General features: G+C 36.3%; 1 protein-coding gene across 1 annotated transcript in view; it reads right to left on the bottom strand.

Moving 5' to 3' along the window:
- Positions 1-16,523, bottom strand: part of LOC307157556 (cytochrome P450 2K1-like) — an 84,538-nt gene that overhangs the window by 52,911 nt on the left and 15,104 nt on the right. The window contains exons 3-9 of the mRNA XM_079869494.1: positions 15,362-15,511; positions 14,460-14,620; positions 14,187-14,366; positions 12,440-12,581; positions 12,145-12,329; positions 11,924-12,065; positions 6,971-8,871 (exon numbers count right to left, since the gene is read on the bottom strand). Coding sequence (XP_079725620.1) covers positions 8,684-8,871; positions 11,924-12,065; positions 12,145-12,329; positions 12,440-12,581; positions 14,187-14,366; positions 14,460-14,620; positions 15,362-15,511 — 1,148 coding nt within the window. The 3' untranslated portion in view covers positions 6,971-8,683. The remainder of the gene's footprint in view (positions 1-6,970; positions 8,872-11,923; positions 12,066-12,144; positions 12,330-12,439; positions 12,582-14,186; positions 14,367-14,459; positions 14,621-15,361; positions 15,512-16,523) is intronic.

Genomic DNA, 16,523 nt, shown 5'->3' with positions numbered 1-16,523 from the left:
GTGTGAGAGCACTTTGTGGACTACAACTCTTCGCTGCTTTCGACGCGTTTGAAACGTCACCACCACTAGCACACGGACACTAGCTCACGGATCCCGCTAAACATGGCTGTGTCTTTGGTGCACTTCACCGCCTTCTTTCAGGGAGAGGACAAAATCATTGAGGTTGGCGAAAACCACGGGTAAGTCAACTTTATGGGGTGACGTCACATAGGCGACATGTAGTCTTTCTCGTTATGTCTTTTCCACAACTGCTAGCCGAAGAATCATACCATATACTGTCAAACTCATAACATGAAAAATTATATAAAAAATTCACAGACAACATATGTTCACATTCATGGCACAATTCAAACGGGACCAGAAAATAATTATTTTCTCCCATTCACTTGCATTGACGATTTTTCAACCTAGAGGTCCACTTGGGGTTTTACGGATGGGCGGGACTTACCAGCTCTATAGCTGAGTTACTGCAGGCTGTTTGTGCTTGCCTAGCAACATCGGAACTGCAAGCAACTTTAATATAGAACTTATCTGATGATGCATCTCACCCAAAGGCTGAAATTGGGTGTGCACATCTACATTTGTCAGGCCGCCAAAGACACACCATTCGACGAAAAATCAAGATCTTCGCAATTTAAAGCTGCAGTCCGTAACTTTTTTGTGTTAAAAATGATCCAAAATAATAATAATAAAAAAAACATAACCAGCCAGTGTTCAAAACTATCTGCTTGCCTTAGCTCAATTCAAATCGGTTAGCTTTTAATAATGATTTTAATTCCAGTGGTAATGGATTTCCGCTGAAATTCGAGCATGTCTTTGCGTCATTACGTCACATCTGTACACATAAAGAAGGTGACTCTGCAAGTAGGCTATATTGCGTGTGAGGATGTTGGAGGTGGAGATTTATAGCCTTTTCTCACAGTACTTGAAATAATTTAAACGACAATCACCAGTGACAACTGGAAATTCACCCGTTGTAAAACCTTCGGACTTCGGAGTGGCTAAAAAAGACACTGCAACTGGCCCATGCGAAAACAAGAATAAACATCGGCAGGGCTTTTGAAAGATGGCGTGAACTCCGTGTTTTAAAGGGGTTCAAAACGGACGCAAAGACGGCTTTTTTTTTTTTGCTAGACAGGTAAGACATTTCAATAGTTTAATTACGTAACAGTAGCGCACTTGTTCGCTTAATTTACATAGTTGTTGTGCCTTTCTCGTTTTGCTATTATGGTAAATATGAATTATTTTGTGCTAGCTATTTGAGAGAATTTTCTACTCCAAGAAAATCAAACCCACCTCCTCCGTTTTCAAGTATTGGATCTGAATCGATAAAGTGAAAATTTTCAAGACGTAAGATGTTTATATTGTTATATTATAACACGTTTATGCATAACAGGGATTCCGTTCATACACCGTTTATTTCATAGCACACTCTAACAAGAGATGTGTTAAAAATGACACATGTTGTGTCAGTTTTAACACATGTGGTGAGTGTGCTCAGGGACAACACATGTTGTGTCAGATTTAACACAATAAATGTGTAAGTCATTTTAACACACAAATTGTGTCATTTTAAAAAATAAAGCGAAAGCGGCAGATGCAAAAATATTAACCGTTTAATCAATAGTCGAGTACAGAATGCATGTGCACACAAAGTACAACACAATGTTTCAAGCTCAATGACTGGACAGACTCACTGTACTGGACATTATTCAGTTATTCACACTTCAACCCCTAACTGATAATGCTGCTTTTGACAAAAGTTCATGAAGAGATAACAGTTAACCGAGTTTGCACTTTGAATTTAATTAAAATGTAACAACTGACAAAATATTGTATATTAATAACTTGTATTTTCACTGGCCTGTTTGTTTGAGAACATAGCAAACACTGCATACCATTCACAGTGATGGTGAGTGTCGGCGCTCAAAATGAGGAGTTGAAAACAACACAACCTGTAAAAAGAGATGTTAAAAATGACACATGTTGTGTAGATTTTAACACATGTAGTGTGTGTGCTCAGGGACAACACATGTTGTGTAGATTTTAACACATGTTGTGTAGATTTTAACACATGTAGTGTGTGTGCTCAGGGACAACACATGTTGTGTCAAATTTAACACACAACCTGTGTCGATTCTTAACACATCTCTGTGTTGATAAGAACTACACATTTTGTGTTACCTTTAACACAACTAATGTGTTATTCCTCTTACACAGAAGTGTGTTGAAACCTTTTACACACTAATGTGTTATAGTTACACAACTTGTGTCAGATATGTGTCACATGTGACTGTAGTCGGTGTGTATTTGCCAGAGTTACTTCCTGTGTTTTTACAACTGAGTGTTTGGATGAACACTGAAACGTATTGTTAACTTGTGTTTATGTAGTCCAGTGACGTTTAATAAAGAGTTTGAACATTTGGATGGTTTAGACATCATGAATCTACATAGACAAGCTCTTATTGAGAATTAACTGAGGTTTAGATGTTGATGTTTCATTGAATGTTTTATTTGAAGTCACCAGAATCGTGATTAATGGCTCCTTTATTTGAGCTCTTGACCCTTGACTCTTCTTTTAGTTTTTCTCTTGCTGTAGCTGTATTTTAATAAAATACATTTGTTATGGCGAGTGAAAAGATGATCAGATTTTTCTTGATGATGTCATAATCAACAAGTGATGATCTGATCAAGTTTATGAGTAAATGGATGGTGTGCATCTAATTTATTTATGTGCTGTTAGTTATAATGATCTTGTGACACTACATCATGCTGTCCAGTAGTGCAGAAAAATAAAATAAATGTTTTCTGAAAATTTTAATCTGCAGCAGAAATTAGTCAAACACAGACATCAAGAATCAGCGTATGAATCTCAACAATGGTGACAAACAAAAAGCTTCATGCCACAATGCATGCTGGGAGTCATGGATGAGATTTGCACTATGGTGGCACCCAGCATGCATTGTGGCATGAAGCTTTTTGTTTGTCACCATTGTTGAGATTCATATGCTGATTCTTGATGTCTGTTTGATACCTTAGACTGTAAGATTCTGTACAAACTGTGTATTTAAAAATTAATTTTAAGCTAAGTGCATTATGCTAGTCTTTTATGTGTTACACTCATCTTTCAAATATTAAACTCTTTCTGAGCTCCATTTGAATAATCTTACATGATGATAATATTATCATCGGAGCATATTTTTCTCATGATTATTTCTGCTTTTTCAAATGCGCAGATTAAATACACATTTACAGCAATCAGAGAAAACTAATGTTAAAGAGTCAAGAGCTCAAATAAAGCTGACACTAATCACGATTCTGGTGACTTTAAATGAAACATTCAATGAATCGTCAACACCAAAACCTGTTAATTCTCAATACGAGCTTCTGTAGAGTCTGACAGAAATAAAGTTAATCTGGTTATTAATAACAAGTGAAAGCAGCATTTGAAAAAGACATTGAAAAAGAGGCATGGTGTGATTGGCTGAAAAAAAAAACACCGTTAAGTTTTCATTAATTAAGATTTAATTTATTTATTTGAATATATTGCTTTATTTATTTTAGAGCATTTTATGGGATGCCATATAAAATATACCTATAATTTTTTTCATAAAAACAAACTCTCCTCCACCCAGTGCTATTCTATCCAGAGTTACATTTTAACACACATTGTGTGTTAAAAATCTACACAACATGTGTCAAAATACCATCAACACATGCTGTGTGTTGTTTTTTAACACGTCTCTTTTTAGAGTGTTTCCAGAGTAACATTTTAACACACATTGTGTGTTAAAAATCTACACAACATGTGTCAAATTCCATCAACACATCTTGTGTGTTGTTTTTTAACACGTCTCTTTTTAGAGTGCACTATGATTGTTATTTGTTTGATAACTGCTGTTCTATGATTTGCACGGTTTGACATGATATGATAAGCGATCGTTAGATTTAATATGCACGATTTACTGCAATGCTTTTTTCCCCCTTAGTTGATCAGAACAAAAGTGGATGTAACTTACTTGTTCAGGCGTCATTTTCTGATGAAAATTCTAATATTGGTCATACTTCCAAAAAGTATATTCTGTGATTCTGAATGCCCGTATCCACACCGGCGCACACTCTCCTCAAAACATTGGATTCATCCGCGCTGTTTCATGCCGATGTACAATCCACGTAAAGTTGATAATTCCGCAAATAACTGCAATTGCAGATTTCGAACAGAGATGGCGACAAAGAGGAAAAGCTACGGACTACAGCTTTAACGTTTTAAAGGCCTTAAGATTACACTTACCCAATTTTACCCCACCCAATTCTGAAACCCATATCACACGTAAATTTTCACCACTTCTGAAAGCGTGTGCAAAGATTCATGAGTTTTCGAGCATGTTTAGGCCCTCAAAAAAGTGATTCACTTTGGAGAAGAATAATAATAATAAACGGAGCAGATCCAATAGGGTCCTCTCACCATCGGTGCCCGGGCCCTAAATAGTACGAATAAAGGAAATTAACAAAAAAATGAATCTTATTATTTATTCATGCACCAATGCATGATGCAGGGTATCTGCAGGTGATCTAAAGATTACGGTAAAAAACTGGCAGCTGTGGCATTTTATATTTTATATACATATTGTTGTGTGAAACATGCAATTTGTTCTTTTATGACTCATATGTATAGGCTTATAATAGGGTATTAATTGTAACTGTGTAAGAAAAGTGTTGTATAAGAGAAACACTGTATAAGGTTTTTATAAGAAACCTTATTATTAAGACAAACACTGTAATAGATTTCTTATAAGGGAAATCTTTATGTAAAGGAAAACACTGTGTAAGGTTTTTATAAGAAACCTTATTATAAGGAAACACTGTATAAGGTTTTTATAAGAAACCTTATTATTAAGACAAACACTGTAAAGAGTTTTTATAAGAAACCCTTGAATCTGGTTCATAGAAAAGACACTGAGACATGTTTTTATTTGAAATTGTTTTATTGGTTTATAGAAAAGACACCACAACTGTTGTTTGTAAAAACATTTATTAAGAAAATGGTTTATAAAAAAGAGACACTGCAATTGGTGATGTAAAGTCATTTATTAAGAAAATGGTTTATAAAAAAGAGACACTGCAATTGGTGATGTAAAGTCATTTATTGAGAAGATGGTTAATAAAGAAAAACAGACCACACTGAATGTTGTAAGCATTTATTAAGCATATGGCAGAGTAGAGAGAAATTGAAAATGTATTAGAAAGAGCTTTACCAAAGAAAGAAGAAAAATGCAATCATTACCGTCTATGTGTTGCGGACGAGACACAGAAGATACAGCGATGAAGAAAAGGTCCAGAAGAAGGAGGACGGAGAGACAAAGGCTTTATAACCAAGCCCTAGGGGGTTTCCAGGAGAAGATGACCAATGAACAAGTTTTAGGGAGTTTCCAGGAGGAGATTTCTGAAGATGTCCAAAAGTTGATGGACTTTAAAAGAGCTGGAATGAAGATGTCCAGGCAGACGCTGATTCACCAAGGACGGCCTCTCCGGTTAGATGCCTTGCCATTGCGCCTCATGAAGATGAAAGCTTGTAAATTATTTGGTTTGGATTTGCTTTTATTTTTATTTTATATATTAGTACATTTTATGTAAACTAGTTAACCTGTATTTAATAAAAAAATACATATAATTAAAATTAAGAAGCTCGCCTGCCTTAACTTTTTGTTTTACAAAATATTGAGCTGAACTAAACCACAGAGCAGTCTTTCGACTGGATTGTAAGTATGGAAATTTATATACTTATTGTTTAGAACGAATTCGACTGACTTTACCTAACCTGAGAATAAACAAAATAAGGTAGAAGGTGTCTATATTTAAGACCCAAACAAGGGGTTAAATTAAGCACCATAAAACAATATATACACACACACTACCGTTCAAAAGTTTGGGGTCAGTAAGATTTTTTATGTTTTTAAAAGAAGTATCTTCTGCTCACCAAGGCTGCATTTATTTGATAAAAAACAATAAAAAAACTGTAATATTGTGAAATATTATGACAATTTAAAATGACTGTTTTAAAACATTGAAAATCTTACTGACCCCAAACTTTTGAACGGTAGTGTATATCCCACCCAACACGTTTATCTCACAGTGATCTCTCCATATGACCACAATGTGAGTTCACAGTGAGCTAAAAGTGTAACCGCACTGTGCACTCACTGTGTGCTCATATTATGGACACTAGGGCTGGGCGATTTAAATCGCGATATTGTTATGCGCATCTCGTCAGTAAAGCCGGTTCCTTGATTAGTAGTAAATCACCATCACCTGCTTTCAGATGAAGCGGCATTTAGGGCTGAGGAGATAATTAAGTGATTAATTTAGTGATGATTGAGCATTATTGAAGACACCTGATGTTAACAAGCAGAATCACTGAAGAAGAAAATCACAAATTGTAAGTTACCATTAAGGTGATGGGTGTTTGCTTTAGTTGGGCTCTAGACCATTATATGTTTACTTTAATATTTACTGTTGTTTGTCTGCTGTTATTGATTTATAACAGTTACATGAACAAAGTAAAATGTTATGTTATAGTGTTGGTTATGTTTTGACATAATCATGCTGTGATCTGAAAAATGAAACTTATTGAGATAGCTTGGTTTAACTTAGCAGCAGTTTAGTGATTCTTCAGCCTATGATTATCAATACTTTACTTATAATTCAAAATATTTAATAAACATTTTTCTGGTCAATAGACATTCAGATAAATTCATTTAAAACAGACATCAATAATCAGCCTGTGAATCTCAACAATGGTGACAATAATAAAGCATGTTGCAGTGGCTGCCACCAATCACAACTCATTAATGGCTCCCATCATGCATTGCGGTATGAATAAATTATGATCTGAATTGTCTATGTAATTTACTTTTCCTAATTGAATATTCTGCTCCTCACCATTGTTGAGATGCATAGACTGAATCTTGACATCTGTGTGTGCCTAAAAGAATGAAGCTCGTAGCTCTGTTTTTTTGGTTTATGCATGATGTGTTAAAAAAATGAGTCATAGTAATGTATTGCTGTAGTTTCACAGGAGTGCTAATGTAACACGTTTTCAGATAATGAAAACTCTGAATGAGTAAGAATTAAGTCCTTAGTGAATGAACAGGCAATATGATGATTTTGTCATCATAAGCATTACAACCGCAATCATTCATAAACTGTGCACAAGTGTGACTTGCAAAAACACAGCTCAAGCAGCAAAAGAAAGATGCATGTTTTAGCATCAGCATCCCAACTAAAGCAAGCACTGATCTCTATAATGGTAACACAAAAACATTTGTGTTGTAAAACAAACATTTTCAATTAAACATCTCAATAACAACTTCTGTATGACAGAAATAAAGTCATACTGGTTAATAATAAGTGTAATAATGTGTAATGGCTGGAAGTCAGTTGTAGTTATTGTGTTTCTCTATTTTCTGTTCTTGTGTTTCTCTTTCCTTCAGTGATTCTGCTTATTAACAGCAGGTGTTCATCGCTAATGCTCAACAATCACTTATATTCACTTAATTATCTCACTGCAACACTGTCTCAATGTTACTTTTACTCGTTGTAGTGTGGATTTCCCTGTGGGGTTGAAAGGGTTAACAGTGTAAGATATAAAGACACACCCACAAAATGTATTTTAACAGTAATAAACTGTAAGTTATGAAACAGGTTTATACTGGCAACACTGTTGCCAGTAGTTTACTGTAAAATTAATTTTTTGGGTCACCATTGTGCAGAAGAGTAGAGCCTGAGCTTCAGTCCAAGAGAAGATCTACAAACACTGATGATATGCTGCATGTTGCTTTATTTAACAGGCGGTGACTGTGTAGTTGCTGGTCCAGTGGAAATCTTTTTATGTACAATAGTTTTTTAGTGGTCTCAAATGAAAGAAGTTCACAGTAATACTTTGCTCACATTATTAATGCATTATAAATTTTAGTTAATACATTTAAATGACAGTTGGTCAATTTAAGGCAGTCGGTTTCTGCAAGTGTAATTAGTTAACTTGAATTAGAATTTAGTGCATTTTTACAGAAACAAACTAGATTACAGTAAAGAACTGTAACAGTATTTTACTGGCAACAGTGTTGCCAGTATTTTACTGTAAAAAAACCCGGTAAGGTCTAACAGTGCACGTGTCCACTTTGAAACACAATGTTAATCTGAAGTTAAACCTGCCTCCTGGTAGTCTTGATTTAGTCCTGGAGTAACTCTAGTCTTCCTCCAGGAAATCATCTTATTAAACTCTGGACTAAACTAAATCTTGGACTATTTAGCCTTGACCGAGAAAGTTAATCTGGTTTAAAGGGCAATTTTAGTCTAGGATTAGGCTTAATCTCTGTTCGGGAAACCGCCCCATAATGTTTGGATCACTGATCACATCCCATGTCTACTCCCTTATCAAAATTGTATTGTTTAAAAACAACTTAATTTAATGTTATTACACGGTGAAACTACAGCAAAAGATCAAACAGTGCTGCACAACCAGTTATGAAGGATTTTTTAAACTCATCATTCTCTAAATTTTTTTTTTTACATAAACACAATTAGTGAGAAGAATGAGTAAAATACTGTATGTGCAGAGATTGTCTAACGGTAAAATGCATGCGGTTTTGTAAGGAAATGTAAGGACTGATGATATTTTCTTGGATCAGAAGCGTCTGATCACACACAGCTTGTGTGGGGACGGATTCAACGTGACTCCGACTATTCCTTTGAGATCCAGATCATCTCCAGACAGTCCAGGTGGAGGTGTGAAGCGGTAGCTCTGAAGGAGGGAAGTGAAGAACAGGAAGAGCTCCATCCTGGCCAAACTCTCTCCCAAACAAACCCTTCGACCTGAGAGAGAGAGCGAGAGAGAGAGCGAGAGAGAGAGAGAGAGAGAGAGAGAGAGAGAGAGAGAGAGAGAGAGAGAGAGAGAGAGAGAGAGAGAGAGAGAGAGAGAGAGAGAGAGAGAGAGAGAGAGAGAGAGAGAGAGAGAGAGAGAGAGAGAGAGAGAGAGAGAGAGAGAGAGAGAGAGAGAGAGAGAGAGAGAGAGAGAAGAGAGAGAGAGAGAGAGAAGAGAGAGAGAGAGAAGAGAGAGAGAGAGAGAGAGAGAGAGAGAGAGAGAGAGAGAGAGAGAGAGAGAGAGAGAGAGAGAGACCTTTTTACAACCATTATCATCATATATCAGCTCAGCAATGGAACACAGTGCCGGCAACTATCAGAGAGTCTTTGTCATTCTTTTCTTTCAAAAAGAATGCAAAAAATGGCTTGTAGAGAGCCAAACTTGTGGGCACTAATGCTTTCTATGTGCATTTAAACATTATGTAATTATTTTACATGAATTGTATTTATTAACCACAGTGTGTTGTATGCAATTTTATTTTGTGATTTTTCTGTGATTATTTTTAAAGGTTGCCTTTTTTAAATCTGGCTGGGGGACAACCGATGAAAATTAGCACTTTTGAGCTAACTCGGGTACATTTACATTGTTTTAATGTGGATTAATGTACACTGTCCCCTTTCAAATAAAGAAATAAATGAAAAAAATGAAAATGAAAAATATATAATTATACATAAATTTGTTAATTGCCATTCCCAGTCAACACTATGATCTCACAGTGATGTCACCATGTGGTCACAACGTCTGCAATCTGAGTTCACAGTGTTCTAAAAGTGTAACCGCACAGCGCTCTCACTGTGTGCTCAAACTATGACCACAATATGAGCTCATCCCAGCTAGAAATGTTATTGTTCTATGAATGTTTTGAGAGCATTATGTTATGTTCTTGTAATATTTTCTGTAGTTAATTTTATTTTTGTAACCAGAATGTTCTCCTAAAAGGTAGGATAACACTCTCTATAAACATTTCAAACATGTTTAGTGATGACATTGATAGAACATTATCCCCCCTAACATTCTTAGACAGTTATAGCGGGAAGTTTTGATGTTTAGAAATTATGTTTAAGAGGTTTACATGTTGAAGTTTGTTTGAAGAGTTTGGTCACCATTGTAGAGGTCAGTGTTTGCTGTAGTTGGGCTCTTTGGTCTTAGGGCTGGGCGATTTAAATCGAGATATTGTTATGCGCATCTCGTCAGTAAAGCCGGTTCCTTGATTAGTAGTAAATCACCATCACCTGCTTTCAGATGGAGCGGCATTGACTACAAAGAGCCGTAGTTAACTGACAAGCTGAGCCATATCGTATTAATATCGCGGACGTATCGCCAGCGATAATTAATGCGATATGGCTCAGCTTGTCAGTTAACTACGGCTCTTTGTACACAGCAAAAACTCCAGTGTTAAGTTAACACTCCTGGGAGTGTATGAGTCCACACTCAAGAGTGTTGAAGTTAATGAGATATAATTAAGTGATTAATTTTGTGATGATTGAACATTATTGAAGTCACCTGATGTTAACAAGCAGAATCACTGAAGGAGAAAATCTCAAATTGTAAGTTACCTTTATGACGATCAATGGTTGCTTTAGTTGGGCTCTAGGCCCATATATTATTAACTTTAGATTTTGTTTGGCTGTTGTTTCTGAATTATAATCACCAGTTGAACAAAGAATAAAGTGATCTGATGATGTTGATTATGTTATGACAATCATCATTTGAACTTGATCACTGAACTCATTAAAATCCTTCTTTCTGACTTCGATTTATGTTGTTGGTTAGTGAATCTGCATAAATGCCCAGAATTTTTTTATATAATATAAAGGATTTCTTAAAAGTTGTAAAAAAAAAAAAAAAAAAATCATTCTTTTAGGCACACACAGATGTCAAGATTCAGTCTATGCATCTCAACAATGGTGAGGAGCAGAATATTCAATTAGGAAAAGTAAATTACATAGACAATTCAGATCATAATTTATTCATACCGCAATGCATGATGGGAGCCATTAATGAGTTGTGATTGGTGGCAGCCACTGCAACATGCTTTATTATTGTCACCATTGTTGAGATTCACAGGCTGATTATTGATGTCTGTTTTAAATGAATTTATCTGAATGTCTATTGATCAGAAAAATGTTTATTAAATATTTTGAATTATAAGTAAAGTATTGATAATCATAGGCTGAAGAATCACTAAACTGCTGCTAAGTTAAACCAAACTATCTCAATAAGTTTCATTTTTCAGATCACAGCATGATTATGTCAAAACATAACCAACACTATAACATTTTACTTTGTTCATGTAACTGTTATAAATCAATAACAGCAGACAAACAACAGTAAATATTAAAGTAAACATATAATGGTCTAGAGCCCAACTAAAGCAAACACCCATCACCTTAATGGTAACTTACAATTTGTGATTTTCTTCTTCAGTGATTCTGCTTGTTAACATCAGGTGTCTTCAATAATGCTCAATCATCACTAAATTAATCACTTAATTATCTCCTCAGCCCTAAATGCCGCTTCATCTGAAAGCAGGTGATGGTGATTTACTACTAATCAAGGAACCGGCTTTACTGACGAGATGCGCATAACAATATCGCGATTTAAATCGCCCAGCCCTAGTGTCCATAATATGAGCACACAGTGAGTGCACAGTGCGGTTACACTTTTAGCTCACTGTGAACTCACATTGTGGTCATATGGAGAGATCACTGTGAGATAAACGTGTTGGGTGGGCAGTAATAGTTAACGTTAGCAGTCAGTGCAGTGCACATGGTAGGCTAACAATTCCTGTTAAATAGCCTATATAAAAAATATAAAATGTCATTATGAATGATATAAAGCAAACATTACTGTTTAATTGTGTGCATTATTGCACCTCATTCTATTATGCTTTTATATTATAGAGAGAAAAAAAAAACACTTTAGAGAGAGTGAGACTGTTTTTAATTCCTAATTAAATGTTAATTTCTTCAAAACACTGGGTGTTTAGAGTTGAGCGTATACCTGCAGAAAAGGGCATGAAAGCATCTCTCTTGACAAGCTGGCCCTTCTCATCTAGGAAGTGTTCTGGGTAAAAGCTGTTCGGTTTCTCCCATTCGCTTGAATCCTTCAAAACAGACGTCAGCAGAGGAACGACAGTGGTACCCTAGAAAATGGAGAAAAGACAATGTTCAAGATGCACATAGTATCTTTTCTAGGGATAAATATGTATTCTTCTGACTGACCTTCTTGAAGAAGTATCCATTGAAGTGAATATCACAGCTGGTCTTATGAGGGAGATTCATGGGCACTACATTGGCCAGTCTCTGGATTTCATGAATCACTGCGTCTGTATACGGTAGGCTCCTCCTGTCGTCCACCGCTGGCTGACGTCCACCGATCACCCGGTCAATCTCCTCATGAACTCGATCTGCATTATGGTATATTTTTGTGTTTTACGAATCAAATGAATTCAGCTGATGTGAAAAAATAAATAAACATCAGCATGGGAACAAACACTTTAAATTAATGTGTTTTTACCTTGTATATGAGGGTATTTGGCCATGAGCATCAAACCCCAGCGCAGAGTCGTTCCTGTCGTGTCAGTACCAGCAGCAAACAGATTTGTCATAGTCACAATAAGATTCTCCTGGTGAAAGTGTGTGTCCTTCTTGCAGGATTGCTGACAAGTACAAATCCATAAAAGCACAAATTTATACTTTTATACACAGGGACGTGCACAGGAATTTGCTCTGACCTGAAAAAAGGGCACCCCACAATATGTTAAATGTCACCAAAATACACATGAGAAAAAGAGTTCCTCATATTATTGTTTATTTTTTTATTTTTTTTATTTTTAAATTTTTTTGTTTTATTGTTTTAAATTTGAAAAGAAATAATCTGGATTGAATTTATTCTAATAATTAAAAATAAAAATAAAAAAAAAATTAAATTAATTTCGGGAAAAAATACAATCCTTTTTTAACCTTTTGGCTTCCCGTACATTCAGTTGTGCTTCTTGCTCGTATTCAGTTCTGATGGTATGTATGGTAACTGGGCAACCACGCATGATTTGTAGTATGATTGCATAAAGGGAACAGGAATTCCGGTAGGGAACAGAATCGACTGCTACACCGGTCGCGTGCAGCGCTGCAGCCACGTAAACAGAGTTTGCCCTTCCCCTACTCAGGGCCGTATTAAGACAGTGTGGTTCCCCTGGGCACCTTCAAAATGTACATCATTTCATTGACAGCGTCAATTCACGTTTGCCCAAAAAACCTTCATTAATGTCCTCTTCCTCACCCAAGTCTTCCTCGCTCCTGTCTCCCCCAAGAAGAATATCCTCATTCGCCTGGCGGTCATCGCCGACGCCTAGTAGGCTACCATTAGCAGTAACGGTGCGTGTCCACTACAGTGGCAAAACTCCGCTCAGTGCCACTGGCAACGCTGTAACGTCTCCGCTTTGGTTGCGAGTGTGTTTAATTGTTTTTTTTCAACACACGGACAGTATAATCATCAGCGATGCTGCACGCGATTACATTTAGAAATAGACAAGATTTGTTTCCAAATGCACCAAGCAAAGATCCTTTCAATTTTATAGACTTTTATAAACCCAGCCAACATAATCACAATGAACACATCCAAAATAAAATCTTTAACACATATATAACAACTGCAAAACCACTCAATTGACATCTGTCCATTTTGGATTTAGATTCATTTTCTGTAGTAGCCGTTAAAAAAAATTATTTCGGTGCCCGAATGGAAGTGAATGAGGCTTTGCGATTTTTTTTTTTTCTAGGCCTATGTGAAATTCTGCATCCATTGTACGATTTATTTTATTAATTTTTTTCCCCCTCGGAAGGGCAACGTGAGTCGAGAAGGGCATATGGGCAGTTGCCTGGGCAACCTGAGCAACCCCCCTGTGCACGTCCCTGTTTATACAGATATTAAGATATATTCCCCCGACCATTTCTGAACATTTAACAAAGTGAATATGGAAAATAACATCACATACGATTAATTAAACGCTTTAGAAGTATTTTTCATTGTTAGTTTATGATAAATAATGTAGTTAACTAATGGTACATTTTTTTTATCTTTTTGTAGTGTTCCCAAATATATTCATATTTCATTTTAATTTAATAACTATGTTCAATAATTAAAAAAAAATAGTTTATAAACTATTATTAGTTTTATAGTTTATTTTTAAATTAGTTTTATAAACAAGCTGATGATTACTTTTTAGTTCCTGCTTTATTTCTATGGAAAAAGGGGATTTCTGTACCTCTTCGCTCTGTTTGCGGATGAGAAAGGAGTCGACAAAACCTCTGCTGTCGTGTGGATTCAGAGTCTCCAGCAGTCCAGTGATCAACCTCGTCATTTCTGATTTATTTTTCAACACATTTCTTACAATAATCCTTTTGCTGTTGAGGAATGGACCCAACCACGGAAATATATTATAAAGCTACAAGTACACACAGAGAAAAAAATGCATGTTTTAATGATTTCTTTTTTTAAAATGAAGTCACCAAAAACACAGTAAAACATACTTCCATACCGTTATAGAAGCTGATCCACTAACTCGAATATTTTCATTTGCCCTTTTGACCATTTCTGTGAATCGAGGGTCTGTGTATTCAAATCTGCTGCCGTACACAATAGATGAGATGATGTTTGACACAGCATAGTTCACAGGCCGTGTTGTGTCGAAGGGTTTCCCTGTGAAGAGCAAATAAATGTCTCTCAACGGATCTTTTAAACTACCCAGCTAACAGACATTTGTAATCAAATTTAAAAAACAGTCTTTGTCTGATATTTAAACAGACATGTTTATCTGCTTTATCAATACAGAAATGTTCTCCATGTGATTGATTAAACACAAACTTAATAAAAGTCAAGGGTCAAGAGCCCACCTAAAGCAAACACTGATCTCCATGATGGTGACCTCAAAAGAAACATTTTCAATAAGACATCAACATCTAAACCTCTGTTAATTCTCAATAAGATCTTCTGTAGACGTCTGACAGAAATAAAGTCAGACTGGTAAGTAATAAGTGAAGCTGGTAATGCTGTTTGTGGAGTTGTTTAATCAGATCTTCAGAGAGTTAATGTCTTTTATTTTCAGTTCATCTAAGGCTGTGTCTGAATAAAGTTGTAGTTTGTGTTCTTATTACTCTTTCGAAAGATGTTTGAAAGAATGTTTCAAGAACATCATACTAACCTTTAAATAACATTCCAGTAACATTAAGGAAACTGGACATTTTTATGTTCTTGGAATGTTAGAAATCAACGTTCCTAGAATGTGGAATTTTAAATCAAAATTAAGTTGAAAGAACATTCGAAGAACATTATACCTTTTAAAAAACGTTCCTCTAACGTCAAGAACGTTCTTATTACAAAATTCTGTTAGCTGGGTAAGAGCATGATTGCAGATGTCCATAAATGTGTTTCAGCTTGTACCTTCAAACTTATCAAACTCTCCTTTCAGAAACTGAATTTCCTCTATGATTTTCTCTTCACTTCCTCTCTTGCCCATCCCGAAGTCCCGCAGGTTGCTGAGAGCGAAGCGTCGCATCTCTCTCCAGCTCTCTCCATTGGAAAAAATGATTCCTGATCAACACAGAAAGAACCAACCATTCACAAGTCTAGAAATGAGAAAGTCTGGGAAATTCCCAATCAGACATTTCCTTACTATGCATTTGGCTGCACTAAACTCCAATGGCAGTAGAGCAACAATAAGCAGAATATAGCTGCAAAGAGACAATTATCAGGGCCAAGCACAATGAACACGATAAGTCATGCCAACATGGCTGGGAGCATCAGACCAACTGCAACAATGAGCAATTGACCCTTCGCTAAGCCATCCCCGAAAACCGCCACAGGCCAATCGTGGCTTAGCAACCGTAACTAGGCGCGGGAGGTCTGGCAAGCTTTCGAGCGAAGGAAACATGCCGAAGCGTTGTGCATATGGATTGTGCAAATCTGATACCCGGTATCCTAAAAGTTTGGATGGGGTGGTGGATTTTGTTCCCTTCCCGAAACCTAAAACCCAATGGGAGAAATGCCGGGCGTCATCTTCATTTATATAGCGCTTTTAACAATGTAGATTGTTCCAAAGCAGCTTTACATTGATAATAGGAAATTTAATGTAAAGTGTTTTGGCTTTATAGCAGCTCTAGAATAAAGTTATTGTCCAGCTCGTGGATCAAGCAGTGTGATTAAAGGCAAGACGGAGGCTCACAGACATAACTTACTTCAAAATATATTTCAGCATTTTGTTAATCGATGGCCTAACTCAGTGATCTCAAACTCAATTCCTGGAGGGCCACAGCTCTGCACAGTTTAGCTCCAACCAGCTCCAACTCACACCTGCAAGGAAGTTTCTAGTAGGGCTGGGCGATTTAAATCGCGATATTGTTATGCGCATCTCGTCAGTAAAGCCGGTTCCTTGATTAGTAGTAAATCGCCATCACCTGCTTTCAGATGGAGCGGCATTTAGGGCTGAGGAGATAATTAAGTGGTTAATTTAGTGATGATTGAGCATTATTGAAGACACCTGATGTTAACAAGCAGAATCACTGAAGGAGAAAATCACAAATTGTAAGTTACCATTAAGGTGATG

The sequence above is a fragment of the Squalius cephalus genome, assembly GCF_949319135.1.
Source record: "Squalius cephalus genome assembly, chromosome: 1".
NCBI lineage: Eukaryota > Metazoa > Chordata > Actinopteri > Cypriniformes > Leuciscidae > Squalius > Squalius cephalus.
This window is presented reverse-complemented; position numbering and strand designations above follow the sequence as displayed.